General features: G+C 52.3%; 1 protein-coding gene across 2 annotated transcripts; it reads left to right on the plus strand.

Annotated features, from left to right (window-relative positions):
• Positions 1 to 532: 532 nt before the first annotated feature.
• TMEM187 (transmembrane protein 187) lies at positions 533 to 5502 on the plus strand. Of its 2 annotated transcripts, none has more exons than XM_082681977.1 (2): positions 533 to 611; positions 4162 to 5502. In XM_082681977.1, exon 2 carries the CDS (start codon positions 4407 to 4409, stop codon positions 5205 to 5207), a length of 801 nt encoding a protein of 266 aa, XP_082538103.1. In that variant the 5' UTR covers positions 533 to 611; positions 4162 to 4406; the 3' UTR covers positions 5208 to 5502. The 2 variants fall into 2 exon arrangements, with proteins under 2 accessions (XP_082538103.1, XP_082538102.1); XM_082681976.1 differs by having other exon boundaries at positions 562 to 611; positions 4158 to 5502.
• The last annotated feature ends 11699 nt before the right edge of the window (positions 5503 to 17201 follow it).

Below are 17201 nucleotides of genomic sequence, written 5' to 3' on the forward strand. Positions count from 1 at the left end.
CAGAGGAATCGCTTTAACTAGCAGTGGGGACAGGGCACAGGTTGCTGAGGGTGGCTGACGGAGACATTAGAGTCAGGCTTCGTACCGGGGAGCGGACGTTTTCCTGCTCCGCACGCCCAGCTGCCTCCGGAAAGGTGGCCCGAAGCCCGCCTCCGGGGGAGCCGGAGGCGGGGTGGGAGTGAGCGGTAACGCGGCCCGGCGCGCCACGCCGGGGGCGGAGCCCTCCCAGGCTCCCAGGCCTGCTGTCCCGCCCCCACGCGGGGGCGCCGCCGCGGCCAACGGCGCCCCGAGAAAAAGAGCGGGGCCGCCGCGCGCCGAGCCGCCTGCCGCCCCTCCTGCTGTCGGGCGGGCAGCCAGGCTGGCGGCGCCTGAGGCGAGCGGGCGGGCGCGGGAGCGGTCCGCATCGCCCCGCGTCACCTCGCGTCACCCCGCCCCGCCTGCTTCCCAGGACTCCGCGCCCCACCCCGCGCGCAGGCGCACGGCCGCCTTTCGGCTCCGCCCTTTTTCGAGATTTGAATTTCCCCCAGCAAAGCGAGAGAGGCAAAATACCCGGATGGTGATCGCTGGCCTTTTCGCGCCAATCCTGTAAGTTCTCACAACAACCTTGAGAGGTGGGTACTGTCATCACCCCTATGTTCCAAATCTTGCAGGAGGCTGTCTGGTCGCTGCACTGTCATGCTCACTGCCAGACGCAGGGTGTAATGCGCTGCTCTCCGGGCTCTTGGAATGACAACAGATGATTTTTCTTGTTTCTCTCATCTTTATTTGATCTTTACATTCACCAACCTCCAGCCGAAATTTGGCCTTTCCCGCAATTACGAGTGTAGGCAGCAAAGCACAGAGGGTTAGCCTGGTGACTGTGTCACCAAAGGAAATGACAGATCATTTGAGATCATATAAATTTTCTTGTAGATATCCTGAAATTAAAGAAATTACACGTTATTATAGAATAACTGCTTTGAAATTACTGTAGTTGGGCTTCCCTGGTGGTGCAGTGGTTGGGAGTCTGCCTGCCAAGGCAGGGGACATGGGTTCGAGCCCTGGTCCGGGAAGATCCCACATGCCGCAGAGCAGCTAAGCCCGTGCACCACAGCTACTGAGCCTGTGCTCTAGAGCCCGTGAGCCACAACTACTGAGCCTGCATGCCACAACTACTGAAGCCAGCGTGCCTGGAGCCCGTGCTCCGCGGCGGGAGGGGCCCCTGCGGTGGGAGGCCCGCGTACCACAGCTGGAGAGAGCCCGCTCGCAGCAATAGGACCCAACGCAGCCAAAAATAAATAACTAAAATAAATAAATTTATTTTAAAAAGGAAATTACTGTAGTTATTCAACCTGCCCATAGATCCTGTAATTTAACCTATTAGTAAAGAAGCACGTATATTACTATATCATACATTTTCAAAAATACTTTAATAACTGTCTTTCGACATATTAAGTTTCTGTTGTAATTCTGTTTTAGTTTATGCATTTGGAAGCATTTGTTTGAGAAAAGACCAAAGAGTCCTGTGACACAGGCAAAGGACAAGAGCCCTCATCTGTGTTTCTGTGCCACCAACTGCCCTAGGTGACCTTGTCCGTTCACGTCACCTCTCTGGCCCCAACTCCTTCCCCTGTAAAATAAGGAAGCCAAGCTGCTGGTTCCCAGGCGCCTTAGCCACATTCAGTGATTCTGTCCTCAGAGTTCAAGAATCACTACGGTAGTTCCAGGCTCCTTGGGCATCCAAGTGGCCCAGATTGAGCTCTCCTGCTGCTGGTGTCCCACGGTACAGCCCTCAGACTGGCGTCCCCTTAGCCGCAGAAAGGGAACAAGGTGGTCAGGGTAGTCACGGGCACGGTAAGCGGTTGTCAGGAATGATACAGGCCAAAGAAACCACCACTGTGACAGTGACAGTGGCTCCTGCTTCAATGCATACAGACTGCGGAAGCAGGAGAGTTTAAGGAACACGTCTTAACCCCTTAGCCAGGAGATTGTCACGTTTTGCAGGACTTCCCCCAGAGACCCCAGCACCAGACCAGGGGAGAGCCCTTGGACCTTCATGTGCCGGGGGAAGCTGGGAAGAACTTTGAGAGTCATGTAACAAGTGTCACAGCACCTCAGGGGTACGGAGGAGCTAGGCCATAAGGTACCCAGCCTGGCCTTCCTGGTGGACTTGGGAAGTTCGTTTGATTACACGTCACTTTCAGCTTGCGCAAGGGCTCAGTAGCCTCTGGCCAGCAGTGGGAGAGGAGTCACTTTCCACGCGCTTCCTGGGCCTCCTTGTCTATCAAGCTGACAGTGCTGGACTCCGGTCCCCAGCTCTCCTCCATGCTGGCTGGCAGACGAGAGGGTCAGGCTGGCGCTGGCCGCGTGGGGCCCAGGAGGCCTGGGTCTTCACACCAGGGAGTCGGGCCCCAGGTGGCGCCAGGGAAGGACCTGGAGAGACGAGGCCGGGCCTCAGCTGGTGTCCCAGCCAGACTCAGGAGCGGAATGGGGAAGTGCTGGTGCCAGAGCGGAAGGCATAGCCGAGTTGAGGGTGTAAGCAGGCCAGGCACAGGAGGGACCCGCAGGACTACATGAGCACGGCACTTTGGTGTCTGCGAGAGGTTGGGGCGTGATCGTGTGTGAGTGGAGAGCCGGCCACCGAAGGGTGCTAAGCAGGGGCGGCCCTTGAGGGAGATGCTGGGGGCTGCTGTGTGCAGACCACGTTAGCGGTGGCCAGCCTGGAAGTGGGAAGCCCGGGGCAGGGGCAGCCCCCCAGCCTAGAGGCTCCTTAACCGGAAGCCGCAGCGGGGAGGCGTGAGACAGCGCTGCGTGCTGAGGTGGCGGTCAGGACAAGGCCTGCGGTTCCCTCGTGGAAATGCCGGTCCCCTTAGCAACAGGCCCCCAAGGCAGGATGGGGGCCAGAAACCTCACCAAGACACCCAGCGGGCCCCGTCCCGGATCTTCCACGTGGGCCCCACGGCCAGTCTGAGAAGCAAAATGGCAAACAGGATGAGGAAAAAGAGCAGGGGTGCTGGTTTGGGGCTTGAACCGAAACTGAGCAGGTCTTTGCTGAGCAGCGGAGGGCGAGCGCAGAATCAGACCCTGCCCGGCCCTTTCAGGGCCTGAACTGCAGGAGGGCAGGTGGACATTGGGCCTCAGAAATAAACTGTGGTCTACATAGCTAAGAACTCATTTAATTCACACCATGACTCTGCAGGGAGGTACTGGTAGCATCCCCATTCTGCAGGTATGCAAACCGAGGCCCGGAAGGGTTAAGGCCCAAGATCACACGGTTAGTAGCTGGGGGCACTGGGCTTTGAACACGGACAGTCCCTCTCGTCCCCATGCTTGCCTGCCTGATTGCTGTCTTCGCTTTGAGTCACTTTCAGGGCATTGAACCTCTTCTCTTGTTGATATTAATACATCTCTTGGCTACCCGGCCAGCTTACACTGCAGCAGGCCCCAGAGCAGTTGACGGTCCATGAAAAGTCCACATTGTTTGAAAATTATCGGACTGCTTCTGTGACTGCAGGAAGTGGAAGGTTTTCTTGTGAGCCAAGGACAGAAGGTGATTTTGAAAGGCGTGGTACTTCAGGGGCAGGCAGGAGGGTGAACCAATGGGGGACGGCTCCCTGTGCCACCTGGCCTCACATCTAAGAAGCAGAAGGGAGTCCTCCCCCGCCCTCCTCCTACCCACCCCCGCCATCCTTGCCTTAGATTCCAGAACTCGGACCACAGCAAATGGTTTCTCTTTTAACTGGGTATTTGGTTCAAAGGGCTTTGGGACTGGCTTGGAAACTTCCACATTTGTAATGTCACTGAGGTGGAAAAGCCCATTCTGAGTTTTAACAGCAGACCTAGGAAAGATTTAAGTCTCCAAATGCAGTGGCTCGAAGGGAACTAGGGCAAAGGGGCGGGACTTTTATAGCACACAGATGAAAGAACAAGAGCATAGGTATCAGGAGAGAGGGGCACAAAACCTCTAGGTGAAAGAGGGTTCTAGAGCCTTCTAGAGGCCGTGCATAAGAAGGTGAATGGACTGGGTATTCCTGCACTTTTATTTCTGTGGGGTTTTTTGGGGTTTTTTCTGATGTTGGTGGATCCTGAGGCTGAGAATCGGGAAGATGGAGACCCTTTTTCGGATGGATTTCTTTCTACCCACACTCTTTAACTACACTCTTTTTGTAACCACAAAGGAAGAAGGCAGAACGATCCTCCACTGGTGCCAACCAATCAGCAGAACCCTCGCCTTCCTCTGGGCCACTACCTCCACGCGGGGCAAGGTCGCAGCATCTGCGTCGGAAATCACGGGGAATTCTTCCTGCTGGCTCAGCTGGGAGGCCGAGGAGTGTTTTGCAAAAAAACTGTTTATCTGAATTCTGAAATAACAGTGGAGACGGCTGCTCTCTTAAGCTCTCCGACCCGGGTCACACATAGGGTTCCAGATGAAGCCCGAGTCGGGGCAGGCCCTCTTGCACGTGGCCCTGGTCAGCTGCCTCTGCGCGGCCACCGTCCACACCGGCGTTTTCGCAGGTGTCTCTGTCGCAGTGGGCTATGAGCACTACGCCGAAGCGCCGGTCGCCAGCCTCCCTGCCTTCCTGGCCACGCCCTTCAACTCGCTCGTTAACGTGGCCTACGTGCTCCTGGGGATGTACTGGCTGCAGAGCAAGGCCAGCGCCCCGGGAGGCCCCACAGAAGCATGGAAGGCTTGCTACATGAAGGACGTCTTTGCGGGCATGGCCCTGGTCTACGGCCCGGTTCAGTGGCTGCGCATCACGATGCAGACGCGCCCCACCGCCGTGTTGGACCAGTGGCTCACCTTGCCCATCTTTGCATGGCCGGTGGCCTGGTGCCTCTGCCTGGACAGGGGCTGGAAGCCCTGGCTGTTCCTGGCTGTCGAGGGCCTCTCCCTGTGCAGTTACAGCCTGGCCCTGCTGCACCCCCATGGGTTTGAGGTGGCACTGGGTGTACACATCGCAGCAGCTGTGGGGCAGGCCCTGCGCACTCAGGGCCGCCACGGCAGCGCTTCCTCGGGGAAGTACTTGGCTCTGGGCGTGCTCTGCTGCCTGGGTTTTGTGCTCCTCAAGCTGTGTGACCACGAGCTCTCGCAGTGGCGTCTCTTCCAGCGGCTCACAGGCCACTTCTGGTCCAAAGTCTGCGATGTGCTCCAGTTCCACTTTGCCTTCTTGTTCATGACCAACTTAAACACCTGCCGAAGATGCCCTCCTGCGGAGAAGATGCGTTAAAGTGTGGAAGGAAGGTGCTTACCCACCCTAACATCAAAATGCGCCCTCCGCTGGCATCCTGTCATCAGTGTTCAGAGTCCTGGGTGCAGCAAGATAGGATGATGACAGAAGACTGCCCCTTCCTTCAAACGTATGGGCTTCAATACTCTGAGTATGAATATTCAACATTATGAAACGTTATGCTGTCTGCAACTTACTTTCAAAGGGTTAAAGCAAATATCTAAGGGCCGGGATGTGGGGTTCCATTTTACTATGCTTGTAATTTTTCTGTAGTTTGAAATTTTTCAAAATAAAATGTTGGGGGGAAATGACCCCAAGAAATCCATCAGACTCACGGTTGGACAAAGAATGGTTGTCTGCTTCGGGATGTGGGCTACAAGCATGGGCTGGCCGACAGTGGGGCAGGGTAGCCTCTGGCTGGCGTGCCAGGCCAGGCGCTGGGGTTACAAGTGAGCGTCTCCAGAGGTATCTGGCCTCAGGGAGACTGAGTCATAGTAAACACACGCGCCTAGCAGACTGGTGGGGAAATCCGAAGCCCAGAGCACTAACTCACTGCAGGTCAAATGGGAGTCACATCACCTCAGATCCTCTGTGGAGCAACACCCGCAAATGTCAAGAGGTGAGTCCTCAACAGAGTGTTGCTTGCCGGGTCTTCCCTCAGAGCCAGGGTATAGCTTAGGTGTCCTCAGCAGCTAGGGTTACTGCAGTGTCAAGTGTCTGTCACCCACGGAGAAACCTGGGTCCTTCGGAACCATGATCCCCTGATGGCATCCCAGCGTAGGGCCATGGAGTTGGCATCTTTCAACCCCAAAGCGTGCTTCTCATGCAGATGATGATGTTTGAACAAGAGAGCCCCCCTGGGTGGGGGAACACTGAGGCCCAAGAGACGCTGAGGAGTCTGCCTTTGGGTTGCCTGCTTGTTAACGTGTTCTTTAGACACCTGTTTCATGCCCCGTCACGGGAAAGGCATCTGGTCTTTGAAGACAAAGGCAAGGGCAGAAGGGAGAGGATGTCCTGTCCCTGCCGAATGGCGTCTCAGGACGGGCAGCCCACAGGCATCTGTTCAGTGTCCCCTGAGGCCCCTCTCCCTGGAGCCTCGAGGGTTGGCATGTGGACCGTTGCCATGACTACCAAGGTGCTTTTGAAACTGGGTACCTGGGCAGGATGTTCTGTTCTGGGCACATCTCCAGTGGGTGGCGGGTCTCAACCAGGCTGTTGCCTGAAGAATCCTGTCGGTGATCATTGCCTCTGCCCCTCCCCTGAGGACTGGGGCCCGCGGCGGGGCCTGCCGGCTTTGAAGAGCACGGCCAGCATTTGCTTCGGGAAGCAGCTTTGTTCCACTACAGTTATCTCGAAGGCTTTGTGTGTCCTAGAAGAGGAAAAAGGCTATGGGCATCTCCTCGAAGAGGCCAGAGGGAGGGAGGGGAAAGGCATGATTTCTCGGGTGGCTCAGTTAGAGACGGAGGCGGCAGTGTGGAGGAATGGGGGAGGACCAGGGTCTGATGTGGGGTGGGCTCTGATTCCCCCCTGCTTGGCAGAGTGGATCCCCTGAGAATTGGGGCTTTGCATAGCCTCGTTCATTCCATACCTTTGAGCCGCAAGCCCTCATAACTTATTTTGTTGTTTTTATTTTATTTTATTTTTACCAATACCTATTTAATAAATAACCCTGGGAACCTTCTGGGTTTCATTCCACTCGTGTGTCAGGCTGGGTCCCCACAGGAAACAGATGTCACGCTGAGATCAGGGTGATTCAGGACTGTTTCATGAAGAACTACGAACACCACTGTGCCACGGGGAGGGAGGAAAGGGGGGAACCGCAGGGGGTCTTTTCCACTCTGGGGCCTGGGGAGAGACCCGTGTGGAAGGGACACCTCGGATGGGGCGGAAACCTCCAGAAGCCCAAGGTGGTCAGATGAAATGCAGGACATCAAATAATGTTTTAGTACCAGTGCGTCCCCAATGTCTCATGAGATGTGCTTACACTAAAAAAGTGTTCATTGTTTATCTGAAATTCAGGTTTCACTGCGTGTTCTGTCGTTATTTGCTAAATCAGACGACCCTATATTGAACCCATCCAACCAAAGCCAGAGGCCTGGAACCTTCTCTCTCTGCCCCCTGTTTTTGATCAGCGTTTCTCAAAGTGTGGCCAGCCTTAGCCACGCAGCTTCCTGCGTCCCCTGCAGCCCTGGTGAGTCCTGGCTTCCGGGGCCGGGGCCTCAGCCAGCCTCAGCCCTGCCCCAGGCTGCGAGGGCGCCCGCGATGTCTGAGGTGCCAGAGGACGGAGGCTGGCGGCCGGGCCCCCTCTGGGCTCTGCTCTTTCCTCTGCAACTTGCCCCCGGAAAGCAGAGAAGCCAATGGTTACCAGATGGGCCCTCCCCCTGCGTCTGGCCTAACGGCTTAGAGGCTCCGAAGCTGGGAGGGATCTCAGAAACCATGTGCGCGGCGCCCTCATTTCGCAGAAACTGAAACTATACATGTGCAACTTTGCTGAAGGTTTCAACACTGAGCATCCGAAAGGCAGGCGGCAGCCTCCAGGCCCTTCTGCTGTGATGCCCCACCTCTCCCGGGAAGCAGTGACAGTGGCGGCACCACCTGGCCTCTTCCTCACTTCCCCACACGTGGCCTGGGGATCTGCTCCCCCTGAAAGTGGTGGCATTGGTTTTGCTCTGATCGTGCAGGTATACAGGCTCACGGTGGGGACGACGAGCCGCCTGAGAGCGCCATCAGGGTTGCGGTGGCCCCAGCATGGGACACACCCCCCTGCACCTGTCTTTCCCGCTCACGGTGCTAGGCCCAGATGCCGCCCCCGGCCCCGCGCTGCTGCAGTGGCGTCTATACCGGCCACCCTCACCCCGACATCCTGTGCCTGCCCCTTCGCCCCAGAGCTCGCCTTCCTCTGGGTCAGGATCAGGGGCACCCGGGTTGCCTTTCCCACTGACATTATGGTTCAGTTTCTAACGGCGATGAGAGAGGCTGGGCAAGGCGTCAGGGGGCTTTTCCATTTTGTGCCAATCTGATGGGGGCAAAGCAAGACCTCGTTGTGACTTTAACTCGTGCCCCTCCACACACACGTATGCACACTTGTGCACAACTGGTGCTTGTGCACCTGTCTGTTGGAAGCTAGGATTTATTCTTCTGTAGGTTGTTGATTTCCATCCTTTCCTCATTATTGGATTTTTCTTCCAAAAGTTTGCAGGAACTTGTTTTACATTATAAACGTTAACCATTCATCTGTCATACAGATGATACGTACGTTTTGTTAATCTCATTTGTCTTTTGCCTTTGTGGGCATCTTAAAGGAACGTGGTTGAAGGTTTCCCCAGTCATGGATGTCTAAACGTCTGTCTTTTTCTTTGTAGCCTTTGGGTTTCTTGTCTATACATCAGGTAGCTTTGTCGAATCTTAACATCTCCTATAGCTGCTTCAGGTAGTTTTCATTATAAAAAGTTAATTATAAAATTGAGACTAATACTCATAAAATAGTTGCAAGTTACATTCAGAAACAAAGCAGTGCAGCTGTCATCACTGTTAACAGGACAGTTCACCAAACTGTACTTGCCGGAGCCCTTCACAATCGTGTTCCATGGCGGAGAGGAAATGCCCAAACCCCGAGGAGCATGTTTCGTCGCAGCCTGGGGGACAAAGGAGATTTTGTTTCTCGGCACTTAAAACTGGGCACGTCCCACAGGTAAACATTTCCCTCTCACCTCCGAAAGCCTCCAGGAGTAGAAATCTTTGGGTAAATATAAACTAGGCAATTTCTGTTCCCGAGCGAGCCCCCCAATAGCTATGAAATTCGAGAGCGCCTCTTCCCCTTCTACGCGGGTCTTGCTTTCCCGGTGCTTTCAGCTGCCAGGTGCCTCTCTGCTAAGCGCTGAATTCTGGGGAATTCTGAATTCTCCTTGCAGCCCGCGCCCTGCTAGCCCAGCAGGCCCTTCTAACCGTTTTCATGTGTTTCTAGTCTTTTCTTCCGTTTCCTGCTTTTCACTTGGATCTTCAGAACCGCTGACTTGTGGTTTTACTTCTGCCTCTCCTTTCTCATGCAGCCTAACAGATCACACAGGGGCCTGACCCTACTCTCCTGCCCCAGAGGAAACCACCGTCCGGAGTTGGGTGGAGTCCACTCCCCAACACGTTCCGAGACCTTTCCCACAGGGGAGCGGGGGGAGATGACCAGCGGTGTGCACTGCCGTCTCGCACGTGCTGTAACCTTCCCTAGGTGCACCACGTGGCCCTGATCCGTCTCCCACCGGCTTCGGGACCGGATCTGTGGGTGTTTTTCCCCAGGTCTCCTGGCTGCCCATCAGGGTACTTCCTCCTTTGGTGCTGCTGTCTGGGCCTCTCTGCCTACGTGTGAGCACGTCGCCAGGGGATCTGCCTGTGCACAGCACATCTGCACTTCAGCTGAACTACAAGTTGCCAAATCCCTCGCCACGGTGCTTGCTGAAATGACTGCCCAGCAGAGTTCCCGTTGCTCCGTGGCCTCACCAGCACGTAGTACTGGGAGAGGAGTTACTGTCTGCTGCTCTGATGGCAGTGAACTAGAATTTCATTTCCTTATGGTTTGCCTTTCCCGGCTTAAAATTGAGGTTGCCTGGAAAAATCAAACATAGGATCCAGCAATTCCACTTCTGGGTATCTCCCCAACAGAAGAGAAAGCAGAAAACCAGAAATATAGATCAATGGAACAGGAGAGAAAGCCCAGAGATAAACCCACGCACCTATGCTCAACGAATCTATGACAAAGGAGGCAAGGGTATACAATGGAGAAAAGACAGTCTCTTCAATAAGTGGTGCTGGGAAAACTGGACAGCTACATGTAAAAGAATGAAATTAGAACACTCCCTAACACCATACACAAAAATAAACTCAAAATGGATTAAAGACCTAAATGTAAGACCGGACACTATCAAACTCTTAGAGGAAAACACGGGCAGAACACTCTATGACATAAATCACAGCAAGATCCTTTTTGACCCACCTCCTAGAGAAATGGAAATAAAAACAAAAATAAACAAATGGGACCTAATGAAATTTAAAAGCTTTTGCAAAGCAAAGGAAACTACAAACAAGATGAAAAGACAACCCTCAGAATGGGAGAAAATATTTGCAAACGAATCAACGGACAAAGGATTAATCTCCAAAATATAAAAACAGCTCACGCAGCTCCATATTAAAAAAACAAACAACCGAATCCAAACATGGGCAGAAGACGTAAATAGACATTTCTCCAAAGAAGACATACAGATGGCCAGGAAGCACATGAAAAGCTGCTCAACATCACTAATCCTTAGAGAAATGCAAATCAAAACTACAATGAGGCATCCCCTCACACCAGTTAGAATGGGCATCATCAGAAAATCTAGAAACAACAAATGCTGGAGAGGGTGTGGAGAAAAGGGAACCCTCTTGCACTCTTGGTGGGAATGTGAATTGATACAGCCACTATGGAGAACAGTATGGAGTTTCCTCAAAAAGCTAAAAATAGAACTACCATATGACCCAGCAATCCCACTACTGGGCATATACCCAGAGAAAACCATAATTCCAAAAGACACATGCACCCCAGTGTTCATTGCAGCACTGTTTACAATAGCCAGGTCATGGAAGCAACCTAAATGCCCATCGACAGACAAATGGATAAAGAAGATGTGGTACATAGATACAATGGAATATTACTCAGCCGTACAAAGGAACGAAATTGGGTCATTTGTAGAGATGTGGATGGATCTAGAGACTGTCATACAGAGTGAAGTAAGTCAGAAAGAGAAAAACAAATATCGTGTATTAATGCACATATGTGGAACCTAGAAAAATGGTACAGATGAACCGGTTTGCAGGGCAGAAATAGAGACACAGATGTAGAGAACAAACATATGGGCACTAAGGTGAGAAAATGGTGGGGGCGGGCGGGGGGTGTGATGAATTGGGCGATTGGGATTGACATACGTACACTAATATGTATAAAATGGATAACTAATAAGAACCTGCTGTATAAAAAACATAAAATAAAATTCAAAAAAAAAGAAAAAGGAAGGGAAAGCAGGGTCTTGAAGAAATACTTGTACACCTGTGTTCACAGCAGCATTATTCACAATAACTAAAACATGAAAGCAACCCAAGTGTCCATCAATGGATGAATGGACAAACAAGATGTGGTCCATCCAATCAGTGGAATGTTGTTCAGCCTTAAAAAGGAAGGTCGCTCTGACACCTGCTACAACATGGCTGGACCTACAAGGCATCATGGTCAGGGAAATCAGCCAGACACAAAGGACGGATACTGTATGACTCCACTTGTATGAGCTGCTTAGAGCCGTCAGATTCCTAGGGACAGAAAGTAGGATGGGGGCGGGGCACGGGCTGGGGGAGGGGGAGGGGGGCTAGTGTCTAATGGGGACAGGGTTTCCCTTGGGGAAGATGAACGGTTCTAGAGATGGATGGTGGGGATGGCTGCACACCAACCTGAATGTACTTAATGCCGCCCAGCTGGGTGCTGAAAAATGGTTAACGTGGTAAACTTGATGTTATCTGCATTCAACTACACTTTAAAAATCGACATTGATCTCTGCAGTTCACTAGCTGAGACACCTTGAATACGTTTTGTCAGCCCTCTGTGCCTCAGTTTCCCCTCTCATACGGCATGGCTGGTTGTGAGTACTGGTCGAGGTGACCCATAAAAGCAGTTCAGGACAAAGTGTCTGCTCAGAACCAGCTGTGGGTCCTGGCCGCTCTCCCCAGCCCGGGGCTGCGTCTCTTGGGCTGCACTGTAGACGAGGAAACACGAATCATACTGGGAGTAGCTAATGGTTACTGAGGGCTTACTGTCGAGGAAAGTAAGTTTAGAGAAGTTGAATAGCCTTCAAGTTTGTGGAGGTAGGAAGTGGCCAAGGTGGGGTTGGCCCTGGGGCTTCAGAATTCCCTCCCTGCTCTCGGCTGCTACGTTGTTATTTGTAAATAGAGTCCTTGCCACCATGGCTTGGGAGCCAAATTTCATTTTGAAAATACGTTTAAAGATTGAGGGACTTCCCTGGTGGCGCAGTGAGTAAGACTCTGCGCTCCCAATGCAGGGAGCCTGGGTTCGATCCCTGGTCGGGGAACTAGATCCCGCATGCATGCTGCAACGAAACGATCTCGCATGCCGCAGCTAAGACTCGGTGCAGGCTAAATAAATAAATAAATAATTGAGATAGGAATCACATACCACACAATTCGCGTTTCTAAAGTGTACGTTCGGGCTTCCCTGGTGGCGCAGCGGTTGAGAGTCTGCCTGCCGATGCAGGGGACACGGGTTCGTGCCCCGGTCCGGGAAGATCCCACATGCCGCGGAGCGGCTGGGCCCGTGAGCCGTGGCCGCTGGGCCTGCGCGTCCGGAGCCTGTGCTCCGCAACAGGAGAGGCCACAGCAGTGAGAGGCCCGCGTACCGCAAAATAAATAAATAAATAGAAAAGTAAAGTGTACGTTCCAGTGTTGTTTAGTATATTCTGTGCGACCATCACCGTGAATTCCAGAACACTGTTGTCAGCCCAGAAGAAACCGCAGGCCTGCTAGCAGTCTTCCCACGCTGCCTCCCAGTCCCTGGCAGCCGCTCAGCTGCTTTCCGCCGCTCTGGCTTTGCCTCTTCCGGGCCTTTCGTATAAACGGACTGATACACCATGTGGCCTTTTGTGTCTGGCTGCTTTCACCCAGCATCACGTTTCCGAGCTTCATCCGTGTTGCAGCATCTATCAGTACTGCATTCCCTTCGACGGCCGTATAGTCCTCCACGGTGTGGTTAGACCACCTTTTGCTTATCCAGTCATCAGGTGGACATTCGGGTTGTTTGTACCTTTGGCTCTTATGAGTAATGCTGCTCTGCACACTTGTGCCTAAGTTTCTGTGCGGACAGGGTGTTTTCCTTTCTCTTGGGTCGGTAGCTGGGAGTGGCCATGCTGGGACGGGGGCTGATTCCATGCGGTCCGGGAGCGGCCGGACCGTTCCCACCGCAGCACACAAAGCTTGTTACTGATTTTTGATTATAAGCATCCTCGTGGGCGTGACGTGGGATCTCATTATGCTTTGAAAATATATTCTTAATTTTCAAAACCCTCTCATCGGCACTGCACGGGCACACGCACCTGGCTGTGTCATGGGGCATCTCAGCTTCCCCAGAGAGTGCCCTGCCCTTGCCGGGCAGCCATTCGGAAACGTGTTCCATTTGAAACTATTTGTCCTTGCCACTCAGATGGGCTTTCTTTCCAGACTGTTCTTTATAGTGTACAACCCAAACAGGTGGTGGAGCTGAGCCTGTGACACCCACAAGGAGCTGAGCCAGCCCCACTAGCGGGGCTTCTGGGGTGGCTGACACAATAAACAACAGATGCCACCTCTGAGAGGACTTCAGATCGGGGAACTGTCAGAGATGACAGAGATTGTCACGCTGCATCAAAACCACAACCTCCAGGCATCTGCTGTTTACTAGACACTCACCTAAAACATATGTCTGCGGAAAGATCACACGTGAAAGAAGGAGAAAAAAGATATACTCGGCACCTCCTAACCAAGAGGGAGCTGGCGTGGTTATATTAATATCAGACAAAACAAGAACATGTTAGGAATAATGTTAAAATAGCTTCAAAATATATAAAGCGAAAATTGACAGAACTCCAGGGAGAAATAGACAAATCCAGCACCGTAGAGGGAGGTTTCCATGGGCTTTCCTCGAAGGTATTTAGGTCAAGCAGACAACAGTTCTGCGAAGATTCAGAAAACGTGAAGGAGCGAGTGACTAAGGGCACCCTGACTGCCCCCGTGGCCGCAAGTGGTGTCTGAAGACGATGGCAAGTTGGAAGCTTGGTGTCAGACCACTGTATTTGAAGACAGTGTGATTAGGTTGGAAGTCGGTGCACGCATGTGCACACACACAGGCAGACACACAATTGCCACACATTGTGAAGTTAAAAAAAAAAGGTAACGAGAATTTTAAAATACTTAGAACTACAGTAATAAAAAGAACGAAATAATAGAAGTGGTGGGTGATACTGAAAATGTTATTTAAAGTAAAATTTACAGCTTTAGGGGCTCACGTATCTGCATTATTTTTACTGACCCCAAACATATTAAGTGTAATCACTTGGACTTTCCATACACACAGCGGAGGCGCCATCACACCAAGCCCCAAACTAAACGTTACTGTGACCTCTAGCACTCCCGATTGGTTGTGCACGTTCTAGAAGTTCATATAAACGGAAGCTTACAGCGTGGGACAGTCATACACGTATCAGCACATTGATTCCTTTTTATTACTGAGTAGTGTGCGCGATATGGATATCCGACAGCTCTGTTGATCTGTTAGCCTGTTGATTGGCATCTAGCTGGGGGCTCATATAAAGAAAGCTGCTGTGGACATGCAGGTACAAGTCTTTGTATGGACGTGCTCATTCATTTCTTTTTGGTACACACCTAGAGCGGAATGGCTTCCTGGGGGTAGGTGAAGTTCAAGTTCATAAGAAACCGGCCAGCTGGCCCACTTTGCACCGCGGCTGGCTCCACTCCCTTGACGACACTTGGTATGACCAGTCTTTTTAGTGTTAGTCATCCTGGTGTGTGTGCACAGCCCTGTCACTGCGGTTTTCTCTTGCGTTTCCCCGCGACTGACGAGGCTGTGCAGGAGGCGGGGGCGGGGCTGTTGGAGGAGGGGGGAGGGCGGGGGAGTGGGCAGGGCGCCGCAGGGGGGAGCTGGGGCCTCCGCAGGGCCAGCTCCTCATTCCTGAACCGCTAGACCCCGAGGCCAGCTGCCTTCTGGTTCCGAGCTGTGGCCTCGCCTCGCCCAGCTTCTCTGCGGCTTGGCAGCTGGGAGGCGGGGAAACCGACGTCGCCGACCTTGACCCCAGAAAGTAAAGACAAGCTTCCAAGTGTGTTTAATGAAACCGAAGGAACCTTCTCCCAGAAGCGCAAGAGCAGCACACAGGCAGACTCCCTGTGGCTCCCTGTCCGGGCTCCATTCCGGAGGTCCAGGCTGGTGTCTGGTGCCCAGTGGGCGCTTCTGGTCTGAGTAACTGTATGATCTGGTTTCCAGACTTGACAAAGATAACACACACACACACACACACACACACACACACACACACACACAGAGAGCACAAAGGAAACTGCAGATCCTTTTCACTGAAATGTCGATGCACATTTCAAAAATTAAAAATTAGCTCAGACAGTCCGAAAGCAGATTAAGAAATGAATACACCATAACCAAGTGGAGTTCATTCCAAGAGTGCAGAGATGATCCAATTAGGAATGATGTTACTATGATTAGTAATATTAATACGTCCAAGGAGGAAAACATGACATCAATAGTTGTCAAAAGGTATTTAAAGCAATCCCACTTGTGGGTATCCACCCAAAAGAATTGAAAGCAGGCATTGGGACAGATATTTGTACACCATTGTTCACAGCAGCATTACAATAGTCAAAAGGTGGAAGCAACCCAACTGTCCATCAACTGATGAATGGACAAAGCGTGGTAGAGACACACAGTGGAATGTCATTCAGCCTTAAAAAGGAAGGAAATTCTGATGCATGTTTCTTCAACATATGGACAAACCTTGAAAACATTGTGCTGAGTGAAATAAAACAAGACACAATTGGACAGAGCGTATGATTCCATTCTATCGGGTGCCTAGAGTAGCCCAGCTCGTAGAGACAGAAAGTAGGATGCTGGGTGTCAGGGCCTGAGGGATGGGAGGGGGAATTGTTGTTTAACGGGGAAGATGAAGAGTTCTGCGGATGGATGGTGGTGACGGCTGCACGCCAGTGTGAAGCATCTGAACTTAAGTGCCACTGAACTCACAGTTAAAAGTGGTCAAAATGGTAAATTTTAGACATATTTTTACCACAATAAAAAATGAAGGGAGGGCTTCCCTGGCGGCACAGTGGTTGGGGGTCCGCCTGCCAATGCAGGGGACACGGGTTCGTGCCCCGGTCCGGGAGGATCCCACGTGCCGCGGAGCGGCTGGGCCCGTGAGCCATGGCCACTGAGCCTGCGCGTCCGGAGCCTTGTGCTCCGCAACGGGAGAGGCGGCGGCGGTGAGGGGCCCGCATACCGCAAGAAAGAAAAAGAAAAAAAAGGGAAAAAGGTATTTGGTAAAATTCAATTCACTTAATAAGAGAGGAATTGGAATAGATGACATTCCAGTTCACTACGGCTGCACAAGAAACTACCCCAAAACGGTGGCTTAAGGGACTTCTCTGGCGGTCCAGTGGTTAAGACTCCGTGCTTCCAATGCAGGGGGCGCGGGTTCGATCCCTGGTTGGGGAACTAGGATCCCACATGCCACGCGGTGCGGCCCAAAAATAAAAAAGCAAAACAAAACAAAAAAACGGTGGCTTGAAACAACGCCAAGTGCCCATTTTGCTGGTGGGTCTGCAGCGTGGGCAGGGCTCATCTCTGCTCTATGTGGTGTCGGCCGGGGCCAGCCCACCAAGAGCAAGTGGGTGCTGGATGGCAGCTGAGCGCTCAGCTGGGGTGACAGAGGCACTGATTCCTTTGCACACATGACCTCCGCGTCACCTTCCTCACCGCTCGACACCTGGTTCCAAGGGTGGTGAGCCTCTCGAGAGACGGACCTAGCCTTGGATGTCACGAGTCCCTTCTGCCAGACTCCATGGTCAAGGGGACTCTACTTCTTGATGGGGGAGTGGAAACGTTCTGGAAGAACAAGTGGGATGGGAAGTATTACTCCACCCAACTCTGGACAGTGAAATCCGTAAACAGATGCTAGTAGCTTCAGAAGCTGATGTGTATGTCTCTCAAGCCAAAAGGCCACGCTATGCTTTGTGGTGAAAGACGACATCCCACGATCGATCAGCATTATTATTTCACATTGGAAAAGATACAAGGAATATGTGTTGGAAACGACAAAGTTCTCATTATTTGTAAATAAGATGATTGTACAACTGAAAGGTCCAAGATAATCAACTGAAAAAAGAATTCTAAAACATAAGGAAACGCAGTCA

This window comes from Grampus griseus (genome assembly GCF_964374135.1).
Source record: "Grampus griseus genome assembly, chromosome: X".
Taxonomy (NCBI): domain Eukaryota; kingdom Metazoa; phylum Chordata; class Mammalia; order Artiodactyla; family Delphinidae; genus Grampus; species Grampus griseus.

Coding starts and splice junctions, on each gene's coding strand:
- TMEM187 (XM_082681977.1), top strand. CDS start 4,407: ATGAAGCCCGAGTCGGGGCAGGCCCTCTTGCACGTGGCCCTGGTCAGC.